We start from the raw sequence: 25,137 nt of genomic DNA, 5'->3' as shown, positions 1-25,137 counted from the left end.
TTGATCAGGAGGCATCCAGCGACACCAAACACTTACCTTTGGATGGGCTGTGACCGCTCCGGAGAGCGGTCACAGCCGCAGCTGCCGGTGATCTTCGCCATAAGCAAGATGGCGGCGGCCCGGGAAAAAAACCAATAAAGAAGAAAGAGTTCGCTAGAGGGTCTCCAGACCCTCTAGAGAACTCTGGCTCCACTTGCAGGTTGAATACAGGTACTGTATCGCTTCTCGGCCTTTTGGCTAAGATCAAGTGTAGTCCCTCTTAGGGAAGAGGGGGGACTATGCTGATCCTCTGGCTTTAGGGTTCGGGATAGCTAATGGAGCCCGAGGTGAAATTGCCCTGGCAGAAATGCTGGAGTCACTGTGTGTGGTATTGCACGCCACTGCACACGGTGAGCGCACGTTTCCACTGGCGGCCTATCAGCACTACCTTTTCCTCAGGTACCTTCTGGTCCTGAGGTTAAGTATTTATTTTTGAATCTGGCAGGCCAGCAATGGTCTGTCCTTAAATTATTTTCTTTAATTTATTTAATCCACTTGGTTCACGAGTGCCTATTAATTTGTCCCCCTTTGATTACACGGCTTTAAATTCACGGCTTGGCCCTCGCTATTCTTGGCACACGATTTTGTTCCCACGTTTTTGGACACTGCCTTTTTTTTTAAGAGACAGTGAAGCCTGGACTTTGCTGGAGGAGGATTGGGAGCCTTCTGGCCCCTTCCTCTCTCTACAAACCCAGCAAGGAGTCTCACTCTTCGGGGTGAGACTCAAATCCGACCCTCCCATGGGGGGGGGTTGGAATCTGTCCGAGTTCCCCGTGAGGGAACTCGGAATCGTAGTCTGGCTTCTGCTGCCTTGTGCACAGAATGCGGCACCCAATGGAGCACGCAGCTCGGACTTCAAAAAAAAACAAACAAAAAACAGGTACTGCATTCAACCAAGCAAGTCAATGGAACCCAGCTTTCTAATCACTATGTGATTAGTAAAATCTTAAAAAAAAATAAAATAAAATAAAATAAAAAAAAAAAAAAAAAAAATGGAAAAAAAATTTAAAAATAATTATGCAGTGATGTCACTTGATGAACCATCCAGTACCAGCAAAATGTGTAAAAAAAATATAAAAAAAAGTATAAAAAAAATAAAATAAAATAAAAAAATAAAGTTTATTATTTTGAGCAAGTGCTAAAATTTCTCAAAAATCTCAACAAAGAGTTAAAATAAAAGCACTTCAAATACCCAAGGGGTGTCTAATATATAAAAAAAATGGCTGATGGGGTAAATTGGAGTGGCCGAGCTCAAAGATAGGGCATAGGTACAGACTGACCAAAATGGAGAAAAAAAGCGCACTTCCCAAATGTGGCATTTTAAATCTTAAACAACCCGACAAACCCATGCATGTCGGGTATCACTGCACTCAGGAGATGTTCCTGAACACACATTGGGGTGTTGTTTGACAGTGACATAAACCAGAACCTGTATATCTATAACTAAAGTACAATTTGTGTGAAAAAAATAAAAAATAAATTACTATTACAAAGTTTGACAAAGTGTAGTTCTATAATTGGTGCATGGAAAGGGTTAAAATAACAGCATTTGGAATACCCTGGGGTGTCTAGTTTTCAAAAATATATGGTGTGAATGGGTTAAATTGAGTTAACCGGCTTCAAAGATGTTCCAAAGAGGAGATGGAGGCAGACTGACCAGATTTGTTAAAAAAGATTTGAAAATCATAAAACGCTGCTTGTACTTATTGCCCTATAACTTACAAAAAACAGCAAAAAAACATAAAAACATTGGGTATTTCTAAACTCAGGACAAGTAGTAGAATCTATTTAGCTTGTTTTTTTACTTGCTTTTTTAGGCGAATAAAAGATTTTTCAAATAAAAGTCATAAAATGTGTTTTTTTTTAATTTTTCACCATGTTTTTTTATTTTTTTTATAGTAAATAAGATGATACGATCAAAATAATGGTATCTGAAGAAAGCCCATCTTGTCCTGAAAAAAACAATATATAACTTATGTGGGTACACTAAATGGGTGAGGAGAAAATTACAGCTGAACACAAGCACCACAAAAGTGTCAAAACAGCCTCGGTCCCACAGGGTACAAAACGAAAAATGAGCCCGGTCCTTAAGGGGTTAAATAAAACTACGCCCAATTTTATCCAATTTACAATTCTGTGTCTGTGTTTTTTTATTGATTTGTTATGGGTTAATATGTACATGCAATGGACAAAGAACTCTTTAGACAGCCTTTAGACAAAACTCGGGAAGAGGTGCAGTAGCCGGATCACCACTCATGGACAGCTGTTTCATCCTTAATGGGACTCTTCCCATATTTGCATAAATCCCTTATTTGCTTGTGCCTACACAGAATCCCTTGTGGTTGTGGCCGCACCATGAGATTTCTGAGGGGAAAAGCAAGCCTTCTGGCTTGTCTGGTGTCTGTAGATGAGTGTTTAATAATGTATCTACTACCCCCTTAATTTTAAGTGAAAGGGTTTGCCATCACCTTTAGCCACCATAACTTATGTAATGATATTCCTCGTGCTACCCCAAGCCTCAAGTATTAAACATGTATCACGACCTCATGCTGATGAGTCTAATTAAGGACAGAACAGTTGTCAATGAGTGGTGATCTGGCTATTGTGTTTCTTCCTGAGTTTTGTCTGAGGGCTGTCCTGTACAGTGGGCAATTGCTTTCAAGGGATCCATGTATAAAGTGGATATAGAGACAAAATGTGATCATTGTTGACCTTATTTGCCTGTGCTTACCCAGAATCCCTTGTAGTTGTAGCAGCACCATGACATATCTGAGGGAACAACAAGCCTGTTGGCTTGTATGGTGTCTGTAGAGGAGTGTTTAATAATGCTTCAACCTACCCCTAAATTTTAGTGGAAGGGTTTTCCATCACCTTTACCCACCATAACTTATGTAATGGTATTTCTAAACAACACTTGAATATGAGCTACAGTGTTTTCACCCATGCATGGATTTGCCTGGTTGTATATGTGCAAATTTATTACTTATCGGCCTTTTGGCTAAGCTCAAGTGTAGTACCCCTGGGGGGAAACACTGATCCTCTGGCCTTAGGGCCGGGAAAGCATGGAGCCCGAGGTGATGATTTGCCCCAGCAGATACGCTGGAGTCATCATGTGCAGTCTTGCACACCGCTGCACATGGTGAGCGCACGATCGCACTAGGCGGTTTCTCCTTATGCACGTCTCTCCCCCTGACCCATCAGGGCTTGGGGTTGAGATAATATTTTTGAACTTGGTCGGGCCAGAAATGGCTGACCCTTATTAATTTATTTATACAATCACTCAGTTTTGCACGAGTGCCGATTAATTAGTTTTTTTTTATTTCTTGGTCACCGAACCCACGGCGAGGCCATCACTTGATTCTGATACACGATTTGGCACCTTTGTTTTTTGATCACTGTTTTAATTTTTTTTAGAAGCTTGTTCTGAGGTCTTTTCTTTTAAGGATTGACCTAAAGTTTAAAGGGGTCTCACCCTTCAGGGGAAGGAATTTTGTCTGGGTTTCCCTTTGGGGAAGCCCAGAGTAGTCTTCAGGCTTCCGCTGCTTAAATACACGGTTGCAGCACCCAGGAGCACGCACCTCGGGCACAAAAAACAAAACAAAAAACCAGCAGTCAATGAGTGGTGATCTGGTTACTGCACCTCTTCCTGAGTTTTAAGTCTAAAGGCTGTCCCAATTACTTTTAAGGGATCTATGTATAAAGTGGAAATAGAGGCAAAAGGTGATTATTGTTGACCTTATTTGCATGTGCCTACCCAGAATCCCTTGTGGTTGCGGCAGCACCATGAGATTTCTGACGGAAAAACAAGCCTTCTGGCGTGTCTGGTGTCTATAGGTGAGTGTTTAATCATTTTTTTGTTGCATTTATATATTTGAATGCACTGCACCGTGTTTTATTGAGTGTTATGTGGAACCAGAAAAGGGCCCCCTTTGGTCCAAAGGGAGACGTCAATGAAGTATGATGGCAGAGGTGGCTTCTCACTTTCAATCGTGTGCCCTGGCTGTACTGGCTGCTTTTAAAGTCCTGCAACCATGGCTTCCTAAACTCAAATTGGTGCTGCTGAAATGCACATGTATCAAGCCACAAAAACAAAGTTTGACAAAGGCTGGTGGTAGAATTGGAGCATGGAAGGAGATAAAAAGATTACTTTCATCGAGTTAAAAGAAACTGCTCAGAAGAAAACACATTTGGGGAACAGGTCAATAAAAAAAATAAAAAAATAAAGATTTGTTTTATGGAAAGGGAAACTGTAATTGAGAATCTTACAAAAGGAAAAATAATATCACCAAATCCTTATTAAGGGCAAGAAACCAACATCATAGGATAGAGGATAATGTACCTTTAATTATGTATTTTAATAGAAATTGTAAAATTAACAAAACATTATTAAAAATTGGGATAATTGGAAGATTTAAACAACTCATGCATATGTATACTGTAGTATAAATGTTTATTTTAGGAATTCTAGGTATATGAGGATAATATAATGTATACAACACAACCATGTTTGAAAAGTGTTTTTGTATTAACATTGGGTAGAAACTACATTTTCTACATGCTCTATTGTGTTAAAAAAAATAGTCAAATGCACCAGGAAGAAGCTTCTGGGGAAAAGGTCTCCCAAAGAACCATACCACCAGTCAAGACACGTCATACTAGTCAAGATGCAAGAGATCACACTTTTTTGGAATTGGACATGGTTTATATAGTTCACATACAATAGGAAACAGGAAAAGATTAACATAATACAAGGGGCTACACAGCTAACAACAGTACGAGACCAGTCCTCTCACATACTACAACCACTTTTAGATTTTTTTGGAATTAGTGGGTTAATATGGGCTGTGGACTCTATTGGTCACCTTCTTTTAAGATTATTGTTCTTTTTTCACTGTAGAATGGGCCTTGAAAGCGGATGTCTTACTTGCCATATGTTTTCATTGAGTGCAACTGGAGCAGGGAGTCATTTCCAATGCTTGAAGTCCAATGAATTATATCCCCCAGGGATCCACAGAAATACCATATAAAAGCAACACTTTTTATCACCCACAGTTGCTTATCGGCTAGTTGGCCACAGTATATTTAATGTCCTGTAGTCACACCGCATTTTGTACCGGTGGACCGAAAATTTCCTAGGGCCAAACATTGTGGACTGAGGGCTTTGTGGAACATCGTTGGATGGACTCTTAACAAGATTTTTTTTCTTATAGGTTGCATATTTTTGGGGTTAAGGAGTCGGGTAGGGATTTTTCTTTTCTTTTTTTAGCTTAACCCCCACCCATCTCACAGTGAGAAAGGATATAGAATGGTAGGGATTTTTTTAAATTCATAGGCTAATAAAAATAAGCTTATTGAAATGCTTCTTGATGTCCTCGTTCCTTAGACTGTAAATAATTGGGTTAGAAAATGGGCAGAGCACTGTATATAAGAGAGATAATACTTCATTTATATTAAATGATAGCCCTTTGGAAGGAGCCATATAAACTGTTAATAGAGTCCCATAGTAGGTGCACACTACGGTCAGGTGAGAGCTGCAGGTGGAGAAGGCTTTCTGCCTCCCGGTGCTGGAGGAAATTCCAAGGATGGTGATGAAAATTGAAACATATGTGAAAATTATGAAGAAAAAAGGAACAGTCACAAATGGTCCGGCTAAGATATAATCTATGACTTGCACAAGGGTAGGCTTTGTACATGAGAGCTTTAAGAGAGGACCAAAATCACAAAAATAATTGTCAATTACATAACCACAGAAATGTAATGCTGAAATTAGTGATGCAAGAATATATGCTAACATATGTGCTAAAAGCCAAGAAACAAGAATGAGTTGGAAACAGAGCTTCAAATTCATGATGGACGTGTAACGAAGTGGGCGGCAAATGGCCAAATAACGGTCGTAGGACATCATTGTGAGAAGGAAACATTCGGTGGTTTCTGTAGAACAATAAAAGTAAAACTGAGTAATGCAGCCACTAACAGATATTGTGCTTCCTCCATTACTTGTAATGTGGAGCATATTAGGAATTATAATTGTGGTCACAAGGAGATCGCACAACGATAACTGAGTGAGGAAGAAATACATGGGAGATTTCAGTCCTTGAAACTTTGCCACCAATATAATAATCAGCAGGTTCCCGAGGAACGTTAAGATGTAGATCACAAGGAACAGAACCAGTAGAACAGAGATAAAAATTGGTGGAGTCTGAAAACCCAACAGCAAAATCACCACCACTTTTGTCTGGTTTATTTCAATCATATTTACAAATAAAAAAAAGGCGGTATTTATTTAATCTGAAAGATGTTTTAAGGACAGACTTTTCTTCTTAGATGCTGTGTTTTGTCTGTATTGACACGATTAACATTGAATGAAAAATCCAAAGTTGCATGGGGGGTGTTGATTTGGTTGTTATGCACTATGATAATGTTGCAAGTAGTGATGGAAGAATATTAGCCACCGCTAGGGTCCTCCTATTTTTTATGTTTCTTTAGGATTTTAAGATTATGATAATTACAATTGTCAAGAATTGATGAATAACCTGCAAAAAAATAAATAGTGGAAAAGAAGTTATTAGCCAACTTAGAACTATATTCTATATTCTATATACACTTTCCTCCTTGTTTGGGCGCATAGTGTAAATGTATGCTTTTTTAAAAAAAAAACATTATTTTCCCTTTTTGCAAAAATGTTTAATACAAATGTCATTAACATTTTTATCAATTCAATTTAATTATCAATTCAAAAGCAACCCGACTAACCATGAATGTATATTTTGCTATACAAATTCATTTTATTTGTATTTATAATAATAAAAATATGAAAAGGTTGGATAGATCGATAGATCGATAGATAAAAGTACTGCGGCAAATTTAAAGCTCCAACTAAGATAATAAATGGAATTTTTTAAACATAACAGATGCAGAATAAAATAACTGAAATAATAAAAAATTGTATTCCATGTCATTGTATAAGAAATAACATCCATAAACATTTTTACTTTAATAAAAAAATATATAAACTGAGATTTGTTATTACATGAAGATGTTTCACAAAATGTGTAATAATTACCTATAAAAGAAAATCTTAAATAAAGCTAAGGACCTAAAATTCTTAATAAACACTTAGCATGCCTATTGCCCTTTATATAATAGCGCCTAGAAGACCAAAACTTGGTGGATTTACCGGTCTGGTCCATCCCGTTATGAAATAAGGGTCTTGATAAAATTAAGCCAAGTTTGGAAATGTTATTTCCTCGCAACACTCTAAATGGGTTCTGTTGCAGAAAAGCAGTATAACAACCAGTCAATAACCACTTCAGAGGTTTTTATACCTTACAAAAAAGCATGACATCATCTCTATAGAAGAACACTGGGGACGAGTATTACACAGAGAATTCCAGGGAAGGAGCCGCCGCTATAATGAGATTACACCTGATATGTCTTAACCATTTAAACCCCAGAGGTTTATTAGATTAGTGATTTAAAAAATATAATCCATACGGCATTGTAGGAAAGGATATTTCAGATAAAAACAGAGCAAAAATATTCGCGAGGTAAACAGTTTAGCGAAAGAGCTATGAGATAAATTGTGCTGTCTGCTTTTAGAAGAGCAGTGTAGTGCCGCGGGAGCACAGGACCAAAACTTTTTCAACTGAACTTAGTTCAAAAAAAGAAAAAGCGGCATAACAGAGTCGCAAACCAAAAAACAAATGGATCGGAACAGATTATGGCATTTCTGACAAAGAGCACGATCATATGACACAAGAAAACATTCATGTGAGCAATTACAACTTGTTGTCATTCCGATAGCAACAGAGTGCAGGCAATTCCTGAGATTTCAATGGAAATGGCAAAACTGCCAATTTACCTGCCTACCATTAGGTGCTTCACCAAGCTGATGAAACCGGTTATGGCACATCTCAGAACAAAAGGTTTCAGATGCATAATTTATCTTGACGACTTACTCATTTTCTGCAACAATGTTTCCAGGATTGTATATCGGACGAGATATACCGTGCGGTTATTGAACTCACTCAGATTCACAGTCAATCGGGACAAGTCGGCTTTATGCCCAGCTCATGCCAGTGCATCCTCCGTCTTCCACTAGCGAATAATGCGAACATCAGAAAGGAATTAAGAAAGGTGGTCCGTCTAGATCAGCTAGATCTCGCTTCAACAGCTTATCCGGATCATGGGAGTCCTGTCAGCACACATTCAGGTGATTTTCCCAGGACTCTTTCATTATCGGGCCATGCAGAGGTTGAAGACATCTTTTTTCAGGAATCAGCAGACCTACGAGCAGATGCCATTCTGCAGTTTGGCGGGTCATCTGATTGTTGCATATTGCTTTGTATGGACAACGTGTCAGGAGTACAGTATATCAATCGTTTGGGAGGAGCTCGGTCCAAGGCTCTTTCGGAGGTTACCAAATAAATGTTCCAGTTTTGCTTCAGGCACAACATAACGCTTTGGGCGGAATACCTCCTGGGGGAAACCAATCTGATGGCGGACTGGTTCTCACGCCACTGGAGGAATACCAGCAATTGGACCCTGCACAAGGATGTCTTCAAGGACCTTCAACGTCAGAGAGACCCTTTGACAGTGGATCTGTTCGCATCCCGGTCAAATTGTCGCCTCCCCGAGTTCTTCAATTAGCTCCCAGACCCAGAGTGTATAGCAGGTTCTCCAACTCTGGCCACCCCAGGGAGCATATGCATTCCCACCTATATATATGTATATATATATTTAGGTAAGTATATACATAAATGTATTTTACATAGTTATAAAATTAATCAGGTTGAAAAGGTCAATCAGGTTCAAGTATCCATATTAGTTGATAAGATTGAGATAGAAACATTGAAATAAATGAAATAAACACAATAAAGGAGGGAAAGAAAAAACTACCATGACAAGAGAACATCTAAAATTAAAGGGGCAAAGGTTTAAAAGTCGTATAAGGAAATATTACTATACTGAGAGGGTAATGGATGCATGAAAAGCCTTCCCGCTGGAATGGTAGAGGTTAATGCAGTGAAGGAGTTTAATTATGCATGGGATAGGCATAAGGTCATCCTAGATAGGCAATAACGCCAAGGACTAATGAATGTTTTCAGAAACTGGTCAGACTACACATGCTGAATGGTTCTAATCTGCCAACATATTCTATGTTTTCATTTTAACAAAAATCTCATGTATAGGTGATGCGCATGTATGTACATTACTCACAGATTTGTTTTAGCAACTTTCAAATTGACATACAATACATTTGATGAAAACGGCCTTAATTTCCTGATTTCTGAGACTGTATACAATTGGGTTTAAAAAGGGAGTTCCCATGGTATATAAAAGTGATATAACCTTATATACTCCACTCATTTGTCCCTTGGAAGGAGTCATATAAACTGTCATTATGGTCCCATAGTAAGCACCTACTACAATCAAGTGAGAGCTGCAGGTGGAGAAGGCTTTCTGTCTTCCAAGGGTTGATGAAATTCCAAAGATGGTGGTAAAAATAGAGATATATGTAAAAATAATAAAAATAAATGGGGCTAAAACAACAGGTATGGTTAAGATAAAGACTACAATATCAAGAGTGGAATGTTCAGAACACGCCAGTTCCAAAAGAGGGCCAAGCTCGCAGAAATAATGGTTAATAACAGGACTGCAGAACGTTAATTTAGATGCCAGGAGAAAAACAATTAATGATAAAAGGAATGATAACAGCCAAGACCAAAGAACAAGTTGAACACAACACCTGTGATCCATGATAGAGGTGTAGTGCAATGGGCGGCAGATGGCTAAATACCGATCGTAGGACATCACCGTGAGGAGGAAACAGTCTGATGTCGCTGACACACAGTAGACATAAAATTGTGTCATGCAGCCACTAAAAGATATTTTGCTTCTTTCACTTATTATCATGTGGAGCATGTTGGGGACTATGTTCGTGATAAGAAGGATATCAGACATTGATAACTGGCTGAGGAAGAAATACATGGGAGATTTTAGACTCTGAAACCTCGCCACCAATATAATAATCAGCAGGTTCCCGACTAATGTTAGGATGTAGATAAAAAGGAAAACGAAAAACAGAACAGGACTTAAAATGTGAAGGTTCTGAAAAGCAAAAAAGAAAAATTCAGTCACTTCTGTCTGGTTGACTGCACATATATCCTACAAACAAGTACGAATGAGACATAATTAGTTTAAATATAACATATATCATAAGTTCAATAAAGTCAGGAAACTAAAACGATAAATAATAAAAACAACATAAGGTAAATATTAACACAAAAAGCTCTATAAAGTAGAAATATGGAAATATTATTTTTAGTATATTATGTGAGTAATAAGGCAGTGAGATAAAGAACTTGGTATTCTGATCAGTTAAACCGAGTATTTATTTCAAGTATATACTTCTCTTGGTTACATTAAACAGATAACCTGTGCAGACATGGTAGTTAGAAAAAAACAAAAAATTCTGCATGAAGAGCAAATAGTCATAGAAAATGATCAATCAATGTTGGGGGGGATTTTTTTTTTTTTAAACATTTATAATAGAAATTGGATATTGTAATGCATATAGGGGATATAGGAAACAGCGGATAGGAGGACATTCTGGATAGAATTCAGCATAGTTAAAAATAAAAAAAAATACAAATTGTAATCATGGAACTACAAAAAAAAATCTAGTTGGAAATTTTAAGCAAAACATAATTTTTAGTGATTAAACTCTTCTTAAGTAATCTAATTTTGCTGTAAAACAATTTTTTGTAATGATATGGATTTTTACATTGTTTTTCTCTCTTTTCGCCATTAGTCATAAAAGAAAAAAATGTTTTGAAGCTTACCATTGGTCCAGTAGGTCTTGTTGTAGGTGTAGCTCAATATACATGCAGGCATAAGAATATTTTTTGTGAAAATGTGCTATGATTGCTATGGTTGTAACTATAGTACAACGAATGTGAATATAACTGCCCGCACAGGCTTTACACCTTTGACTTCATCTACATATTACTGCACTGGGAGATACTCCGCCGAGAGTTCTGTAGAGAGAGAAAAAAAGCACTGAAAAAGTTTTCAGCTGTAGAAACTTTTAAACTAATTAAAAAATATTTGTTGAAAAAAGCTAAAAAATGGCAGTTTTAAAGATTTCAGGTTCAGTTGCAATGTAATGCTCTTGCTATTGATCATCACAGAACTTGTAGATTCTGTTGGGTTGGACTTCAGTACCTCTACATCCTTAAAGAGCCCACCAGCCATTATATGTGGTTTAGTGCATACAGGAACTCAGAGGTTCCTGTAAATTTACATGATGTCCTCCTTGCAAATACATGAGGGATTCAGCAGAATGCCTCCCTATGCATTGCCCAATTGTCCAACACCACCTATTGGTGGTAAGAACAGCCCCGGAGGGAAAGAATTGGACAGAGGGGCCACATGAATGTAGTGCGGACGAGGTACCCATGGTCAAGCCTGTTTAAGGGGTTAAGGCATGACTAAGCAGAAATTTTGGCACTGAAAGCGTTAAGTATTGGTGGCACGTGCAGGGCCAGAGGGGAGGGGGTAATTACCCTCCCTGGGGGGTATATAAGGAAGGGTCTTGTCCTATAGGGGCAATTATTTTAAAGAGAATTTTCCCGCCCATCCCTCCCCTAATTTTGGCATTTGCCGGGTACTCTGGTTTTTTAAGCTGGTACGGTGCAGGAGTTAACCATCTAGGTACGGTTACTTGTGGTGCACAGAGGTGTAAGTGCAGGACACTCCGGGGGCATGCGCCCCTGTGAATTGTAGGGTCATGTGACTGCCGCGCTGGGGGACGCCGGCAGTTCCAGCAGGGATACAGGTGGTTACGCCCATACCAGCAGGTTACTTATTTGGTTATTAATTTGGTTATTAAGTGGTTATTAAATGGTTACAATTGGTTATATTTTGACAATAAATTATTGATATATATTGTGTCAAAATTTGTTGTGTTAATATTTTACACTTTGTAACATATTAATAAATGTTGAGTGTCGCGGTGCTGAAGTTATTTTATTCCGCACCGCGGACAAATAATTCCATATCTGACATTTAATAAAATTTTTGAAATAAAGAAGTGTCTCTTGTTTTTTTTTGTAAAAGAGGTACCGAAACTGGACGCTACTTCATTCATGGAGGATGTATATGGCTGAACACACCTTCTAGGATATGATATATTAACCACCAGTCAGCTGGTCGATTTCAATGTTAGCGCTTAGCTGCCTCTGATTGGCTGCTTGGCATGAAATATGGGCCCAAAGAGGGAATGAGAGGGTGAGAACACGTAAACAATGCATATGAATCCATTTTTCCTTTTACCCCTAGAGTGCCATCTACATATTTCGTACATAGCAGGCAAAGTGGACCTCTACTCCACTAACATGGCATGTAGCGGCACATTTCTCCCTCTTCAACCTCATCAGCGGCCTTTAGCCACTTTAAAGCGATGTTTCCTAAATGTACGCATACGGAAATATTATCAAAAGGTCTGTATTGTATTGATGGCGATCCAATAGCAATCTATATATATGGAACTCAGATTAATGTGTCTCAAATTAGGAAAGATGTAGGATTTTTAAATGTCTTGCAAAAACAATTAAAAGAAGCACAGATTGTATTTCAGCATGCACAAGGTAAACTCAAAAACATAGAGCATGAGTGGTCAATAGTTTCGGGTACATCTTGGTGGAAAAACTTTGCTAAGTCAACAGAAATTATGGCAAAATCATCTGTTGGCTCCGCTGTCACCAATGTTTTGTTACACCCATTTATTATCGTTTTATTTGTATCTTTTTTATGTGTATTGGTTTTCAGATATGTTTATTATTCAGAATAAGGAAAGCGTATTCAGATGTCCAAGAAAAGATAAAGCAGGGAGAGATCATATTAAGGGAAACTTTAAGACGTAGGATGCATCAGTCTTTCACAGATCCTTTTTTATAATATTCTCATTGTGTACATATCTTCCTGCACCCGCTGAATGTGATACGGATGTGATATGGATGTTGCGTGAACGGACAGCAAACATATTTGCATAACCATAAACAGGGGAAAGTGTAAACAATCATTTTTATACTTTTATTCTGTCCCACACTCTAGGCTTGACCGCAACTTGAGTGCTCGGAACATATGTTCTTAAACACGTAATGTAGCTATTAGAGGATCCTCTGGAATAGGTGTATCCTATGACTGCTTTGTTGGGAGTTTCTAAATGCATACATCGCCTAAATATAGTAAAGAACTTGTACACTAACTGTATGCAAAAGGGTATAACTATACAAGGGCAAGGTCTCTTTCTCCGCTCTTTCACCTTCATCTCACCAAAAATAATGTGCCTACAGTACCTGTGACCACCATCTGTTCCATCAACCAGTACTGTATGTATATTACTTTGTTATTGAATAAACCTGCTTAAGGAGACTTTGAAGCGGTGGTCTTGATTGCTGTTTGGTCACTGGAGAAGTTTAGATATTCAAGACAAAGAATAATCTAACACTGGCGCATTACTCATCCCAGGGCAAAAGATTTCACTCATGTTTCTAGGGCTCACAACTTTGCGTCCAGATTGGATTTGTTTTTCATTTCTTCACACTTACTTGATTTAATCTAAAATGCCACTATTCATAACATTGTCATCTCAGACCATGCCCAGTAGACATTCAACTAAACCTTCGCTCAGCTACACACTACTCAACCCACTGGAGATTTCTGAAATATTTGGCCACGAGTGAGGACTTCAAGTCATTTTTAGAAATTATTCGGATGACAACGTTGCACATGTTGATGACCCTTTATCAGTTTAAGGTGTCTAGTATTCGTCTGGGTGCCGCAAATCTCGAAGAGTTATTTTAGCTGTGGCACGAAAATCTATTTTACATCAATGGACTCACTCAACACGACCCACATTCTTACTATTCTTCCAAGCCGAGTTTTACCATCTGTTGGAGGGGGCGTGGCCAACCGTCTGCCAAGATGGACGCTTAATCCTCCTCCGCTGCCCCACTGCTTAAAGTTAGCTAAAATTGGCGTTTAATTCGCACAAATGGGGAAACACTCGAAACCTGGCGCTACACCGAAACCCGCGCACTCGCGTGACAAACAGATTCATACTTCGGTCAAGTCCTTCTTCCAGAATCTTACCGATGCCGATTCTCGTGACTCCATGCAGAAGGCCTCACCACCTGGCAGCCCTGGGAGTCAGTTTTCGGACTTGCCATCTGAATCCGGTAAGGATCCATTGCATCTGACCCTTAATTCAGACGAGGATAACTGGCGCAGCACTTTGAAAGATTTACTGACCAAAGCCGACCTCATTTCCATCATTGCTGAGGCCCATGCGCCTTTAAAAGCGGACCTCTCCGACATCAAAAAAGACCTGCAGCAGATGGGAGATCGGGTCTCTACCCTAGAAGCTGACGCGGTTACCACGCGCTCCACTGTTGAGACTATATCAGACCAATTACATGTACAAGCCACGACGATACAACGCTTAATGCAGAAGATTGAAGATTTAGATAATCGAGGCCGCAGATCTAATCTGAGAATTCGCGGCATCCCAGAGACGGTTCTTGGCTCAGAGGTGATTAATGTCATCAGCACTATTTTCAACCGCTTACTCCGCCAACCGGAGGATACCATGATCAAATTCGACCGGGCTCATCGAGCCTTACGGCCTAGACAACCAGATGATCGTCCTCCTCAGGATGTCATCTGCTGTCTTACGGAATATGTTGTTAAAGATACCATACTCGCTGAATGTCGCAGAGCTGGTACCTTGGAGTGGGAAGGACACAACATTCAGGTATTTCCTGATCTATCACCTATAACGCTCCAATATCGCCGGATCCTTCGCCCCCTCACCTCTGCCCTACGCGAGGCCGCTATCCCATATCAGTGGGGATTCCCATTCTCGTTAATGGTCCGTAAAGGGTCAGACCGTTATACTGTGCGCTCTGCGGCAGATATCCCTGGGTTACTTGAGAAGCTGGGCCTACCGGCACTTTCGGTCCCAGACTGGGAACTCTCCTACGTGCCTCCGCCTAAACTTGGTGATCCGAACCGCGATTGGATGTCAAAACCACAACGCCGGCGTAGACCCCGGCAGGGAGACTCTCTACCTACCTGAATGGCTCTCCGGATCCTGTGCGATCGTATGAACATCACCACCTTTCCATGTGCACGACTTTGAATTTCTTTTATTACCCACGGATTATCCTCATCTCTTTTTTCTACACAAGCTCTTGACACTTCGCTGCTGTTGCTTTCTTGGACTCCTGACGTCTGCTCTCCTCCCATATGCAGTCTTCGGGGCTCTCTTCTGGACACTTCTCAGGACTTTTTGCATCACCTTCGGCCCGCCAAGCTTTTTGTCCCGGACTCGCCTGTTCCAATGGCTGGTTCCGTCGCTTGCTGTGCGGCATCTCTCCTGAAGACCACGGGGGTCAGAATGGGCCTGAGTGGGCAGTTGACTGGGTGCCGAGCAGGGATAGGCCTTGGCGGCATTTTTTGAATGTTGGGGAGGGGTTAACGGTGGGGCTATTTAAGTGATTGGCGCCAATGGGGTAAGCACCATTTTCTGTCACTTACCATTCCTGTTTGTCCCTCCCTCCCTCCCTTCTTTTATTGTCTTGTTTGTCTTGGATTGTTTGTTCTGTCACAGTCGTGCGTATGCTTACCAGGTATTCTAAGAGGTTAATGCTGAAAGGAGAGCATTGGTGGTGGGAGGTTTTCCTGGCAGGTGGAGCTGGGAACCTCAGGTTTTGGGTTGGGCATCTCGGTATGTCCTTCCCTGTGTGTTACCTGGATAACCTGGTAAGCTTGGGGTGGTTTTGCATTTAAATGGTTAATGTTTAACTATGTTAATTTATGTTATTTATGGTTCAGTGTTTTGGGCATTGTCCTGTTAACGCACCTATTTTGGTTTTAGGTCTGCGTGGCAATGTCCTGCATTTAAATAAAATCGGCTGTGGCCTTTTCTACCCAAATTCATGTGGTCGTGTTTTTATTGGGTGGTGGGGTTATGTGTGCTTTAATGGATGCCTAGCACGGAAGTCGAGGCTACTACAGTCATCATCCTCGCTTCTGCACCGCATGGACTACCGCAGTGACCGGCACTATGTGTCTAACTACACTGCCTGTGAGGGACTCTTTGATGACTTACCGTCGTCTTGCCGGTCCAGGTACCGCCCGGATGGGCTTCCAAGCGTTTAGATGGGCATTCTAGCTAAGTGCCTTTTGTTTTTCCGGCAGCTGTCTCTCGCTTTTATGTTCTCGCTGTTTAACTTTTTGTTTATATTTTCGCACAGCATGTCCGGTACCCGTTACCGGCTGCACTTACACGAATACATTTCCTGATACCCGGATACAGGCGCAATGCCTCTGGTTTCCCCCACACTACCCATCTTGTACACCATTTACACACATATTTCATCCCTAGTGGATGTTGCTTATATGGTATGATTGCTCCACATTTGAGCTTGTTACGTACGTCTTCTGTGGGTTTCAACTACCGTATGGTGCTTACAGAGATGCCCGTATGTTTTACTGCATGATACTTCTCTGTGCTCCGTTGTTACTGGCTCTCTTTTATTTTTGTTTTCATGACTATGCCGGATAGCTTCTAGTTCTGTAGCATTGTCTAAGGTCTACGCCTCTGGTGCACATACTCGCCTTGCTCACATACACACATCCCCATATACACTTTTGTTTTCCTAATATGTTTTCCACACGCCGATTTCTTTATGCTTTGCTGCTTTGTCAGCTTTATGTTTTCGTATAAGCAGTGGGACACGGTGCCTCCACCTGTTCCTCTTGTTTTCTTTTTACACATATCTGTATTTCCATATGTTAGACTCCTTTCCATCTTACACCCTCTCGAGCTGCCCATCCGGATCCTTAGTGACTCCGGTTTTCGGTCAAATCCATCTTTTGGATTTAATGGCTCTCCTTTTGATGTTCCTACATCAAGTTGGAACCCACTTTGTGGGAATTCCCTATTTGCGTTCTCAGTTCTTGTTGTCTTTTGTAGTTCCTATGATGCGTGCTGTCTGGTTAATAGCCTTTGGTCCTTCTGATTACCGCTTCCATGCATTCCAATACTATTAAGTGTGTTTATTTAGGGGCCTAAATAAACCAGAAAGCCGATCCCGGTTAGCTCACTTCCTACAATCCACTAAATCTAAGGTGGCTTTCCTTCAGGAAACTCACTTTCGGCATGGTAAAGAACCGACATTATGCGCTAAACGATTCTCCCAAACGTACTTCTCTAGTTCCTGTGATACTAAAACCAAAGGTGTAGCTATTTTATTACATAAATCTTTGCCTTTCCGATTGGTGGACATCTGGAGGGACTCTGAGGGGAGATGTATTTTTATTAAAGGCTTTGTTGTGTCCCAAATGGTCACTTTCGCTTGCATATATGCCCCTAACCGTAATCAGACTGGCTTTTTGATTTCTGCCCTTCACAAATTTGCGGACTTTCAGGATGGGATCTCCATAGTGGGAGGCGATTTTAATATGACGTTTGACCCTAGACTGGACTGTTCCTCTGGACGATCTCATATCCCCTACTCCCGCATATCGAAAGTCAAGTCCTTCACGATTTACAACTAGTCGATGCCTGGCGAGTTCAACATCCCTCCGTTAAAGACTATACATATTACTCACATGTTCATGCCCGCTATACTCGCATTGATTCCATCTTTGTTTCTCATCACCACTTGCCTATGCTCTCCTCCTCCGGTATCGGGCCCACAACTCTTGGGGATCATGCCCCGCTATGTGTGAATCTGTCTTTTGCTAACCTTCCGCCTAAGGTGTGGAGCTGGAGATTGAATGAATCCCTTCTCTCTTCCCCGGCGAATGTTCAAATCCTTATGGAGGAACTCCGCCATTATTTTACTGACAACGTCTCCCGTGAGACTCCCTTCTCTACGGTTTGGGAGGCTCACAAATCGGTTATGCGGGGGCATTTGATTAGAATGGGAGCTACGGCCAAGCGCCTTGCTCTTGGCGAAATTTTACACCTTACTAACGAAATAGCAACTTTAGAGGGGACCCATAAATTCACTTTAAATCCGGACCTTGTGACTCAACTCGGTGCGCTAAGAGAGAGGTTGGCATCCCTGGTTAACACCCGTGCTAAGCGTCACTATCTTCTGACACGACGACATTTTTATGAACTAGGTGATAAGGCTGGGAAGCTTCTGGCTCGGGCTGTCCATGTCCTTTATTTCAAAGATACGTGACCACTCGGGTAAAAACTTACCATTCCACACCTGACATAGCGGCATGCTTTCACGCGTACTATACCTCACTATACGGGCTGCCGCCAGCTCCTGGTTCCGCACCTGCAGCTATGGACTCTCTACAACGCTATTTAAACAAATTTTTTCCACTCCGTATTTCTAGAGAAGACTCTGCACTATTAGACGCACCCATTGACCTTGATGAGGTCGAGGCTGCTATTAAGTCCCTCCTCAATGGAAAGAGTCCGGGCCCTGATGGGTTCTCCAAGGCTTACTATCATAAATTTGTCAAAATATTGGGCCCCCATTTAGTAACCCTATTTAATGGTTTGACGAAAGGCGATCACTTTGCTCCTCACACTAACATGGCCCATATCACTCTTATATTGAAACCTGGCAAGACTGCCGACCTCTGTGGCAATTATAGACCAATCTCGTTACTTAATACCGACATTAAACTGTTAGCCAAAATTCTAGCGACACGCCTTAAACCTCTCATACCTGGCTTAATTCATCTGGACCAGGTGGGCTTTGTCCCTGGTCGCGAGGCCCGGGACAACACCATACGAGTTCTTGATGTGATTGCCCATGTCAGCAGAGCAAATACCCCTTTGGCCTTGGTCTCTACAGACGCGGAGAAGGCCTTTGATAGGGTGTCCTGGCCCTATCTATTTCAGGTGCTCCGCCACATAGGTCTTGGTGCTGCATTCCGACATTGGATATCCGCCCTGTATTTTAACCCTTCCGCCAGAATCCGAATTAATGGCTCCCTTTCGGACCCAGTTGTTTTGTCTAATGGCACACGCCAGGGATGCCCCCTCTCTCCCATCCTGTTTATCATTGGCATGGAACCCCTCGCGAACGCTATACGATTTAACCCTGATATTAAGGGCGTGAAATTCGCAGGTATAGAGCATAAGTTAGCCTTATTTGCAGATGACATGCTGGGAATGTTGACTGACCCCCTCATGTCTTTACCTAATTTCCTACAGGAATTAGAGTCTTTCCGACAAATCTCAAATTATAAAATTAATTTGGACAAATCAGAGATCATGGGCATCCGGGTTCCGGCCTCGGTGAAACATACACTGAGTGCACGCTTCTCTATCAAATGGTGTGTTACTAGTTTTAAATTCCTGGGATTACAGATCCCAGAGGACCTTTCTCTATTGTTTCCGCTAAACTTCGTCCCCCTTCTGGACCGTGTGTCACGGGATTTACGTAACTGGTCATTCCCGCATGTCTCATGGTTCGGTAGGATCTCAGTGTTGAAGATGAATATTCTACCGAGATTTCTGTATTTATTCCAAACGCTGCCAATATTCATACCCCGAGCTTATTTTAAACAATGTCACCGGGCCTTTCTGAAATATACTTGGTCCTCATCTACTCATCGTCTGGCCTTCTCCCACCTCGTACGGCCCATGTTGGGAGGGGGATTGGGAGTCCCGCATTTAGAACTCTATTATCATGCGTCACACCTTCGTAGGCTTATAGAATGGACGATACGTGCCCCCAAGCAGTGGGTACGGCTGGAGGAGGAGATGCTCCCACACCCTATCCATTCTTACCCTTGGCTTTCGATCATATCCACCCACTTTTCTCACATTAAACACCCTACCATTTCGCCTACTCTACGCATCTTTAAAAAGTACCTCACTAAGGGGCAACTACGAGCCCACCCAAGCCCTCTCTATCCTGTTTCTGATAACCCGGCTTTTCCGCCGGGATATCTCACTGGGAGTGCGAGGCGGTTTTCGCCGTCACCCATGGGCATTTTACGTCTCTGCCATGTCTATGTCAATGATACTATGACGCCTATGAAAGACCTGCTGGGTTCGCGGCCACCACGTGCCCTAGACCCCTTTTTTTACACTCAATTAACACATTGTATTACCTCCCTGCCCCAACGATCTGACTATTGCAGACCACTGACAGCCTTTGAACACCTTTGTTCTGCCACTTCGGAGCCGCCCCACCTGATGTCCACGCTGTATTCCATGTTACTGGCGTTGGATACTAACTCCAAACCCTACTTCCTGGCCCTCTGGGAACGTGATTTCCCGCGCATTTCCACCACTGCTGATTGGGATAAAATAATCTAATTAACACATAAGGGTGCCATGGCCAGCAGGATACAGGAAGCATCCTACAAGTTGCTTATCAGGTGGTACCGGGTTCCACATGACCTCCATAGATTCCTTCCTGAGGTCCCTGATCTTTGCTGGCGATGTGAGAGTGGGCCTGGCACTTTTCTCCACATATGGTGGGAGTGTCCACTGGTCATCCCTTTTTGGAAAACTGTGGAGCGTGTGTTGCGCGAAGTTAATGACCCTGCTTATGTCCTAACCCCTGAAGCGGCATTATTGCACTACACCCTCCTTTCCGTTGCCGCTTATAAACACTCAGTCACCTACCATATCCTCAGTGCTGCTAAAGCAGTGATACCTCTACTGGAGGAGGAGGGAAACCCCGCCAATACACGTTTGGCTCAGCAAAATGCATTTCATTTCCCAAATGGAGGAATTGGTGTGGACCTCCCGTGGGAAAGAATTTCAATATAACCAGCGTTGGTTTTGGTGGAGGGACCTTACATCTTCCTCTTGATTCCCAGGGATACTCCAAGGTGTCTGATAGCTCTGATTTCCTTCACTTTTGACCTGCCTTCCCGGGATCGCTATGGTTTAGGGCATGTACCCCTTTTCATGCTTGTGACACACTGTTTCATTATTTGTTGTCCTAGCTAAAATACACAGACGCACGCATCGTTTCTGTTTATGTTACTTTCTTTTTTGTTTTGTTTTTGGGTTTCTTTATGTTTTTCTTTTTATTATGACATGGTTCTCCAGATGTTTCCCTCCGGCCTGACTGCTTGTCTCTCGTGCTGGTCTCACTTTTCCAACAGACACCACTCCGACGCATGATCTGGCCCGCTGCTCAATCCTACACATACCGTTATGCAGTTGGTTTTTACATTTATGTGTCTCATGTTACTCGTTATGCATCACTTAACAACCGTCACTTGTACTGCCTCTTATATGCTATTGTGATTTCTGCCTCCTTGAACGGTTCTCTGGTTGATGCTCGATCAATGTTTTTACGAGATCTATGCGTATTCGGATGAGACTGTATAACATTTTGGTGCACTGTGCTGTGTTTTGGTATTTTCTGTTATGACTCTTTCAATAAACGGAGAATTTATAAAAAAAAAAAAGAATTTTACCATCTGTTATCCGCTATACAAAGAGCGGGATAAAAAAAAATATATTTGCCATGTGAGAACCATACATAAATTCCCTAGATGACATATATAAGTCCAAATTTAAACATACGTTCCAGCATACCTCTTGGCAATGTGATCAACAATTGAGTGAGTGCTCATCCTTAACCATTTAACCTCCTTCATTGTCTTTATTTCATAATAAATTGTTCCACCTGCTCAGAATGGATTGGTTAGATACGACGATGCACAAAGAAAGAGACACTTATAGATTTTTTAAAAAATGGGTTTATTGGTACTCTGGAGAGCTCTGTTAAATGCCAAATCAAAGCGACTTTCTGTGACACTTCCTGGTTTGGTGCACAACTGCTACGGAGTAATGATCCTTGTTTGTAATACCTGACTTTGGCCGGTTTGATGTCAGAGTTTTTTGTTGTTTCTCACTCCCGTTATTTGTCTTGCTGGCCTGACCAGGTGGGTGGGTGTTAGAGGGGAGTTGGGGGGGATAATTCTGTGACTTCACCCATTGTCTTTAACAGTCTCTACCTGATTTGTAGCAATGTTGTCCTTTGGTATTCTCTGGAGGACGTACTTGTGGGGTCACGTTTTTGTTGCTTTTGTTGATTTTGTTGAAAACTCAATAAAAAAAACAAAAAACCTTGTAGACACATAAAAGTCAAATCTCATCCTGAAATGAATTTCGAACTTTAAGGGATTTTTGATTATCTTTTAACCTTTTATTACCTGGGAAAAGAAGAAGACTGGCATACATCTTTTACTGTAGTTACGCCGAATCGCTGCTTTCTAAAGCCTTTGATTCTGCCTTTAAAAGGAAATTTAAGGATAATTAACACATCCTCTGCAGTATCCACTGCAGTATCCTCTGCAGTATTAAATATACTCATCCTAGCATTATTATCTTTTTTTATCTCCATTTATTTAAAAAACCCAGAAAATAAAGGGGCCCTGGATTTGGGCTTACAAACACAACTTGGTGTCCCATGGGGCTCGATGTTCAGTTTATTATTATGGCCATGGAGCATGCATCTGTAGAAAGACCTTAAATTTAGTGAGTTACCTTCTCCATAAACTATACTTACGAGCATTTACAAAGAATGGGCCTTCCAAGTCATCTACATGTAGAGCTGAAAATTCCTTAAGTTCCTATAGAATTCATAATCATCAATGAAGAAAATGTACATCATTGTTTGAGTGAGTAGAAATGTGCATCAGAACTGCATTTGGACCAGGAGCCTCCATTGGGCTTCCATTTGAAATAATTCCAACTTTTTAGGGTTATGTTTAACATCTCTATTTATAATTACCCAAGATTGGATCGGCTAAGCTTGAGATGAGCTTCAATAGACTGTTGGAGAAAGCAAAGTGGATTTTCCCAGGAGCTGTCTGTTAGCCTCCATGTGAAACCCCCAGTCTTATGCAAGTTCTTTTCTGTAAATTAGTCTCAGTGTAGTCTCATCACCAATGTGGACATGATTTGAAATGAAAAATAGACTGATCAATAAATAGGAGGATAGATAAACACAGGCAAACAGAATGGAAGAAGTTCCACTGTATAAGCTTATATCTTGCTCAGTTTCTGGCTATTCAGAATAAACTTGTTCAAAAGCAATTTGATATCCTTATTCCTAAGACTGTATATAACGGGGTTTAAAAATGGACATAGTACTGTATATAGAAGAGATAACACTTTGTTTAAATTTATTGATTCCCCTTTGGAAGGAGCCATATAAACTATTATTATAGTCCCATAGAAGGCACACACTACGGTCAAATGAGAGCTGCAGGTGGAGAAGGCTTTCTGCCTCCCGATGCTGGAGGAAATTCTAAGGATGGTGATAAAAATGGAAACATATGTAAAAATAATAAAGAAAAAATGGGCACCTACATAGTGTATTCCTAACACAAAATCTACAAGTTCCACAACGCTATGCTTTGTGCAAGACAACTCAAGAAGAGGAGCAAAATCGCAGAAATAATGGTCAATGACATTACCACAGAACTGTAAAGCAGAAATCAGGGGTGCAATTATAAGTGTTGTTAAACATGCTAAAAGCCAAGAAAAAAATATGAGTTCAAAGCAAAGCCTAAAACTCATGATGGAGGTGTAATGCAGCGGGCGGCAAATGGCCAAATACCGGTCGTAGGACATCATTGTGAGAAGAAAACATTCTGTGCTTTCTGAAACACAAAAAAAGTAAAATTGAGTGATGCAACCGGTGAGATATATTTTGTTTCTTCCACTAATTACAACGCAGAGCAAGTTGGGGACTATAGTTGTAGTTAAAAGGATATCGCTCAATGATAACTGGGCGATGAAGAAATACATGGGAGATTGCAGACTCTGAAACTTGGCCACCAGTATAATAATCAGCAGGTTGCCGACTAACGTCAAGATGTAGATCACAAGGAACAGAACAAATAGAAAAGAATTCAAAGCCTGAGGAGTTTGAAAACCCAACAGCAGAATCTCCACCACTTCTGTCCGATTCACTATAAACATATTTACAAATATAGTATTTTCTTTGTGGTGTTTTCAAGCGTTTTTTTCCTTATACAGACCTGTAAAGTTTGTGTGAAAAAAATAATAATATGAAATATATGACTTTCAATATGAACACAAAAAATAAAATTGCTCTCAACAAATTGATGTAAATTGGAATGTTTTGGAAAATAGTTACAATGATCCACAACCAGGTTGTCCTTTGGTTATGCTGTCTTCTTCTGGTCTTCAAGAACTTTAAAAACAAGTTGCTTCAGCGCTCCTGTTCTTCGCTATATTAGTTGTCCTGGCTTTAAATAAAACCTGCAAAAATATCACTAATATATATCAGCCAAAAGAAAAATGTAGCAAAGAAGTTGTTAGTCAACAAGTTATGCATTGTAAAATATTTTAAATGTTGTGTAGAATGTGTTCCGAAGCACTATAGACAAGCTTTACAGACCTTCAAATCAAGAAAATTATTTAATGACAATGAAGAAGGAATATCGAGGTCTTATGCACATCTTACAGTACTATGAAAAATGTACGAAAGTAATCAGAATCTATTTTTGTTTTTCACATTCATATGGTTTTTTTAAGGTACAGATAAAAAATATTGCTAAAATAACTAAAACACTGGATCAAAATTAGAACAGTCATTTTGTATGCTTACTCACCAATCTGACCTCTTGCTTTATACCACCAGAAAAGTGACCTGATCAATGTTTAAAAAAAAAAAAGAAAAGGCACACGGCTGGAAATTACACATTGTTTCTGGGGCAGAAGTCCAGTGCAATCAACATGCAATAGTTCCTTAAGAGGTCTTTATAATGTGTACAAAATATGACATCATCTCGGTATAAGAGCACTGGGGATGGGTATTGCACAGAGAATTCCAGGAACGGAGTCGAAATACATCAACAAAGGGATTCGACATCCTTGTGCATCTAAACCATTTTTACACTAGTGACCGAGGTTTGTTAGATTAGTCCCTTTAGTATTTTAGCATAACAGAGCAAAGCAGATGCTATTTCAAAAATGTTGATGTTAGCTTACTTTGACTTTGGGTCTATTCAAGTCAAGTGGTCAGTCAAGTGAAAGGTTGACTCGAGCAA

At 40.7% G+C, this 25,137-nt stretch overlaps 3 protein-coding genes and 1 non-coding gene across 4 annotated transcripts; 1 reads left to right on the top strand and 3 right to left on the bottom strand.

The window, feature by feature from the left end:
- The first annotated feature begins 217 nt into the window (after positions 1-217).
- Positions 218-399, top strand: LOC149276231 (U2 spliceosomal RNA). Its single transcript, XR_016279354.1, has one exon. It is a non-coding gene; the product is annotated as a U2 spliceosomal RNA (small nuclear RNA).
- Positions 400-5,365: 4,966 nt separating this feature from the next.
- Positions 5,366-6,292, bottom strand: LOC149276230 (olfactory receptor 9G19-like). The gene has a single exon (XM_089503844.1). It carries the CDS (start codon positions 6,290-6,292, stop codon positions 5,366-5,368), a length of 927 nt encoding a protein of 308 aa, XP_089359970.1.
- A 2,975-nt stretch (positions 6,293-9,267) lies between these two features.
- On the bottom strand, positions 9,268-11,295 carry LOC149276229 (olfactory receptor 11H6-like). The gene is made up of 2 exons (XM_089503843.1): positions 11,266-11,295; positions 9,268-10,149 (listed from the first exon to the last, which is right to left on the bottom strand). The coding sequence occupies exons 1-2, from the start codon at positions 11,293-11,295 to the stop codon at positions 9,268-9,270; spliced, it is 912 nt and encodes a 303-aa protein (XP_089359969.1).
- An 11,806-nt stretch (positions 11,296-23,101) lies between these two features.
- Positions 23,102-24,043, bottom strand: LOC149276228 (olfactory receptor 6N1-like). The gene has a single exon (XM_089503842.1). The coding sequence runs from the start codon at positions 24,041-24,043 to the stop codon at positions 23,102-23,104; it is 942 nt and encodes a 313-aa protein (XP_089359968.1).
- Between the last annotated feature and the right edge of the window lie 1,094 nt (positions 24,044-25,137).

The sequence above is a fragment of the Sceloporus occidentalis genome, unplaced genomic scaffold (assembly GCF_023333645.1).
Source record: "Sceloporus occidentalis isolate IW3139 unplaced genomic scaffold, rSceOcc1.0.p SCAF_244, whole genome shotgun sequence".
Classification (NCBI taxonomy): Eukaryota; Metazoa; Chordata; class Lepidosauria; order Squamata; family Phrynosomatidae; genus Sceloporus; species Sceloporus occidentalis.
Note: the sequence above shows the minus strand (reverse complement) of the source record. Positions and strands in the feature narration are given on the sequence as shown.

Bases quoted from the DNA above. Each gene is read 5' to 3' on its own strand.
- LOC149276230 (XM_089503844.1), bottom strand. From the start codon at position 6,292: ATGATTGAAATAAACCAGACAAAAGTGGTGGTGATTTTGCTGTTGGGT.
- LOC149276229 (XM_089503843.1), bottom strand. From the start codon at position 11,295: ATGGCTGGTGGGCTCTTTAAGGATGTAGAG. The intron at 10,150-11,265 runs GTACTGAAGTCC...TTTGCTTTTCAG, and splicing joins GGCTCTTTAAGGATGTAGAG to AACCTTCACATTTTAAGTCC.
- LOC149276228 (XM_089503842.1), bottom strand. From the start codon at position 24,043: ATGTTTATAGTGAATCGGACAGAAGTGGTGGAGATTCTGCTGTTGGGT.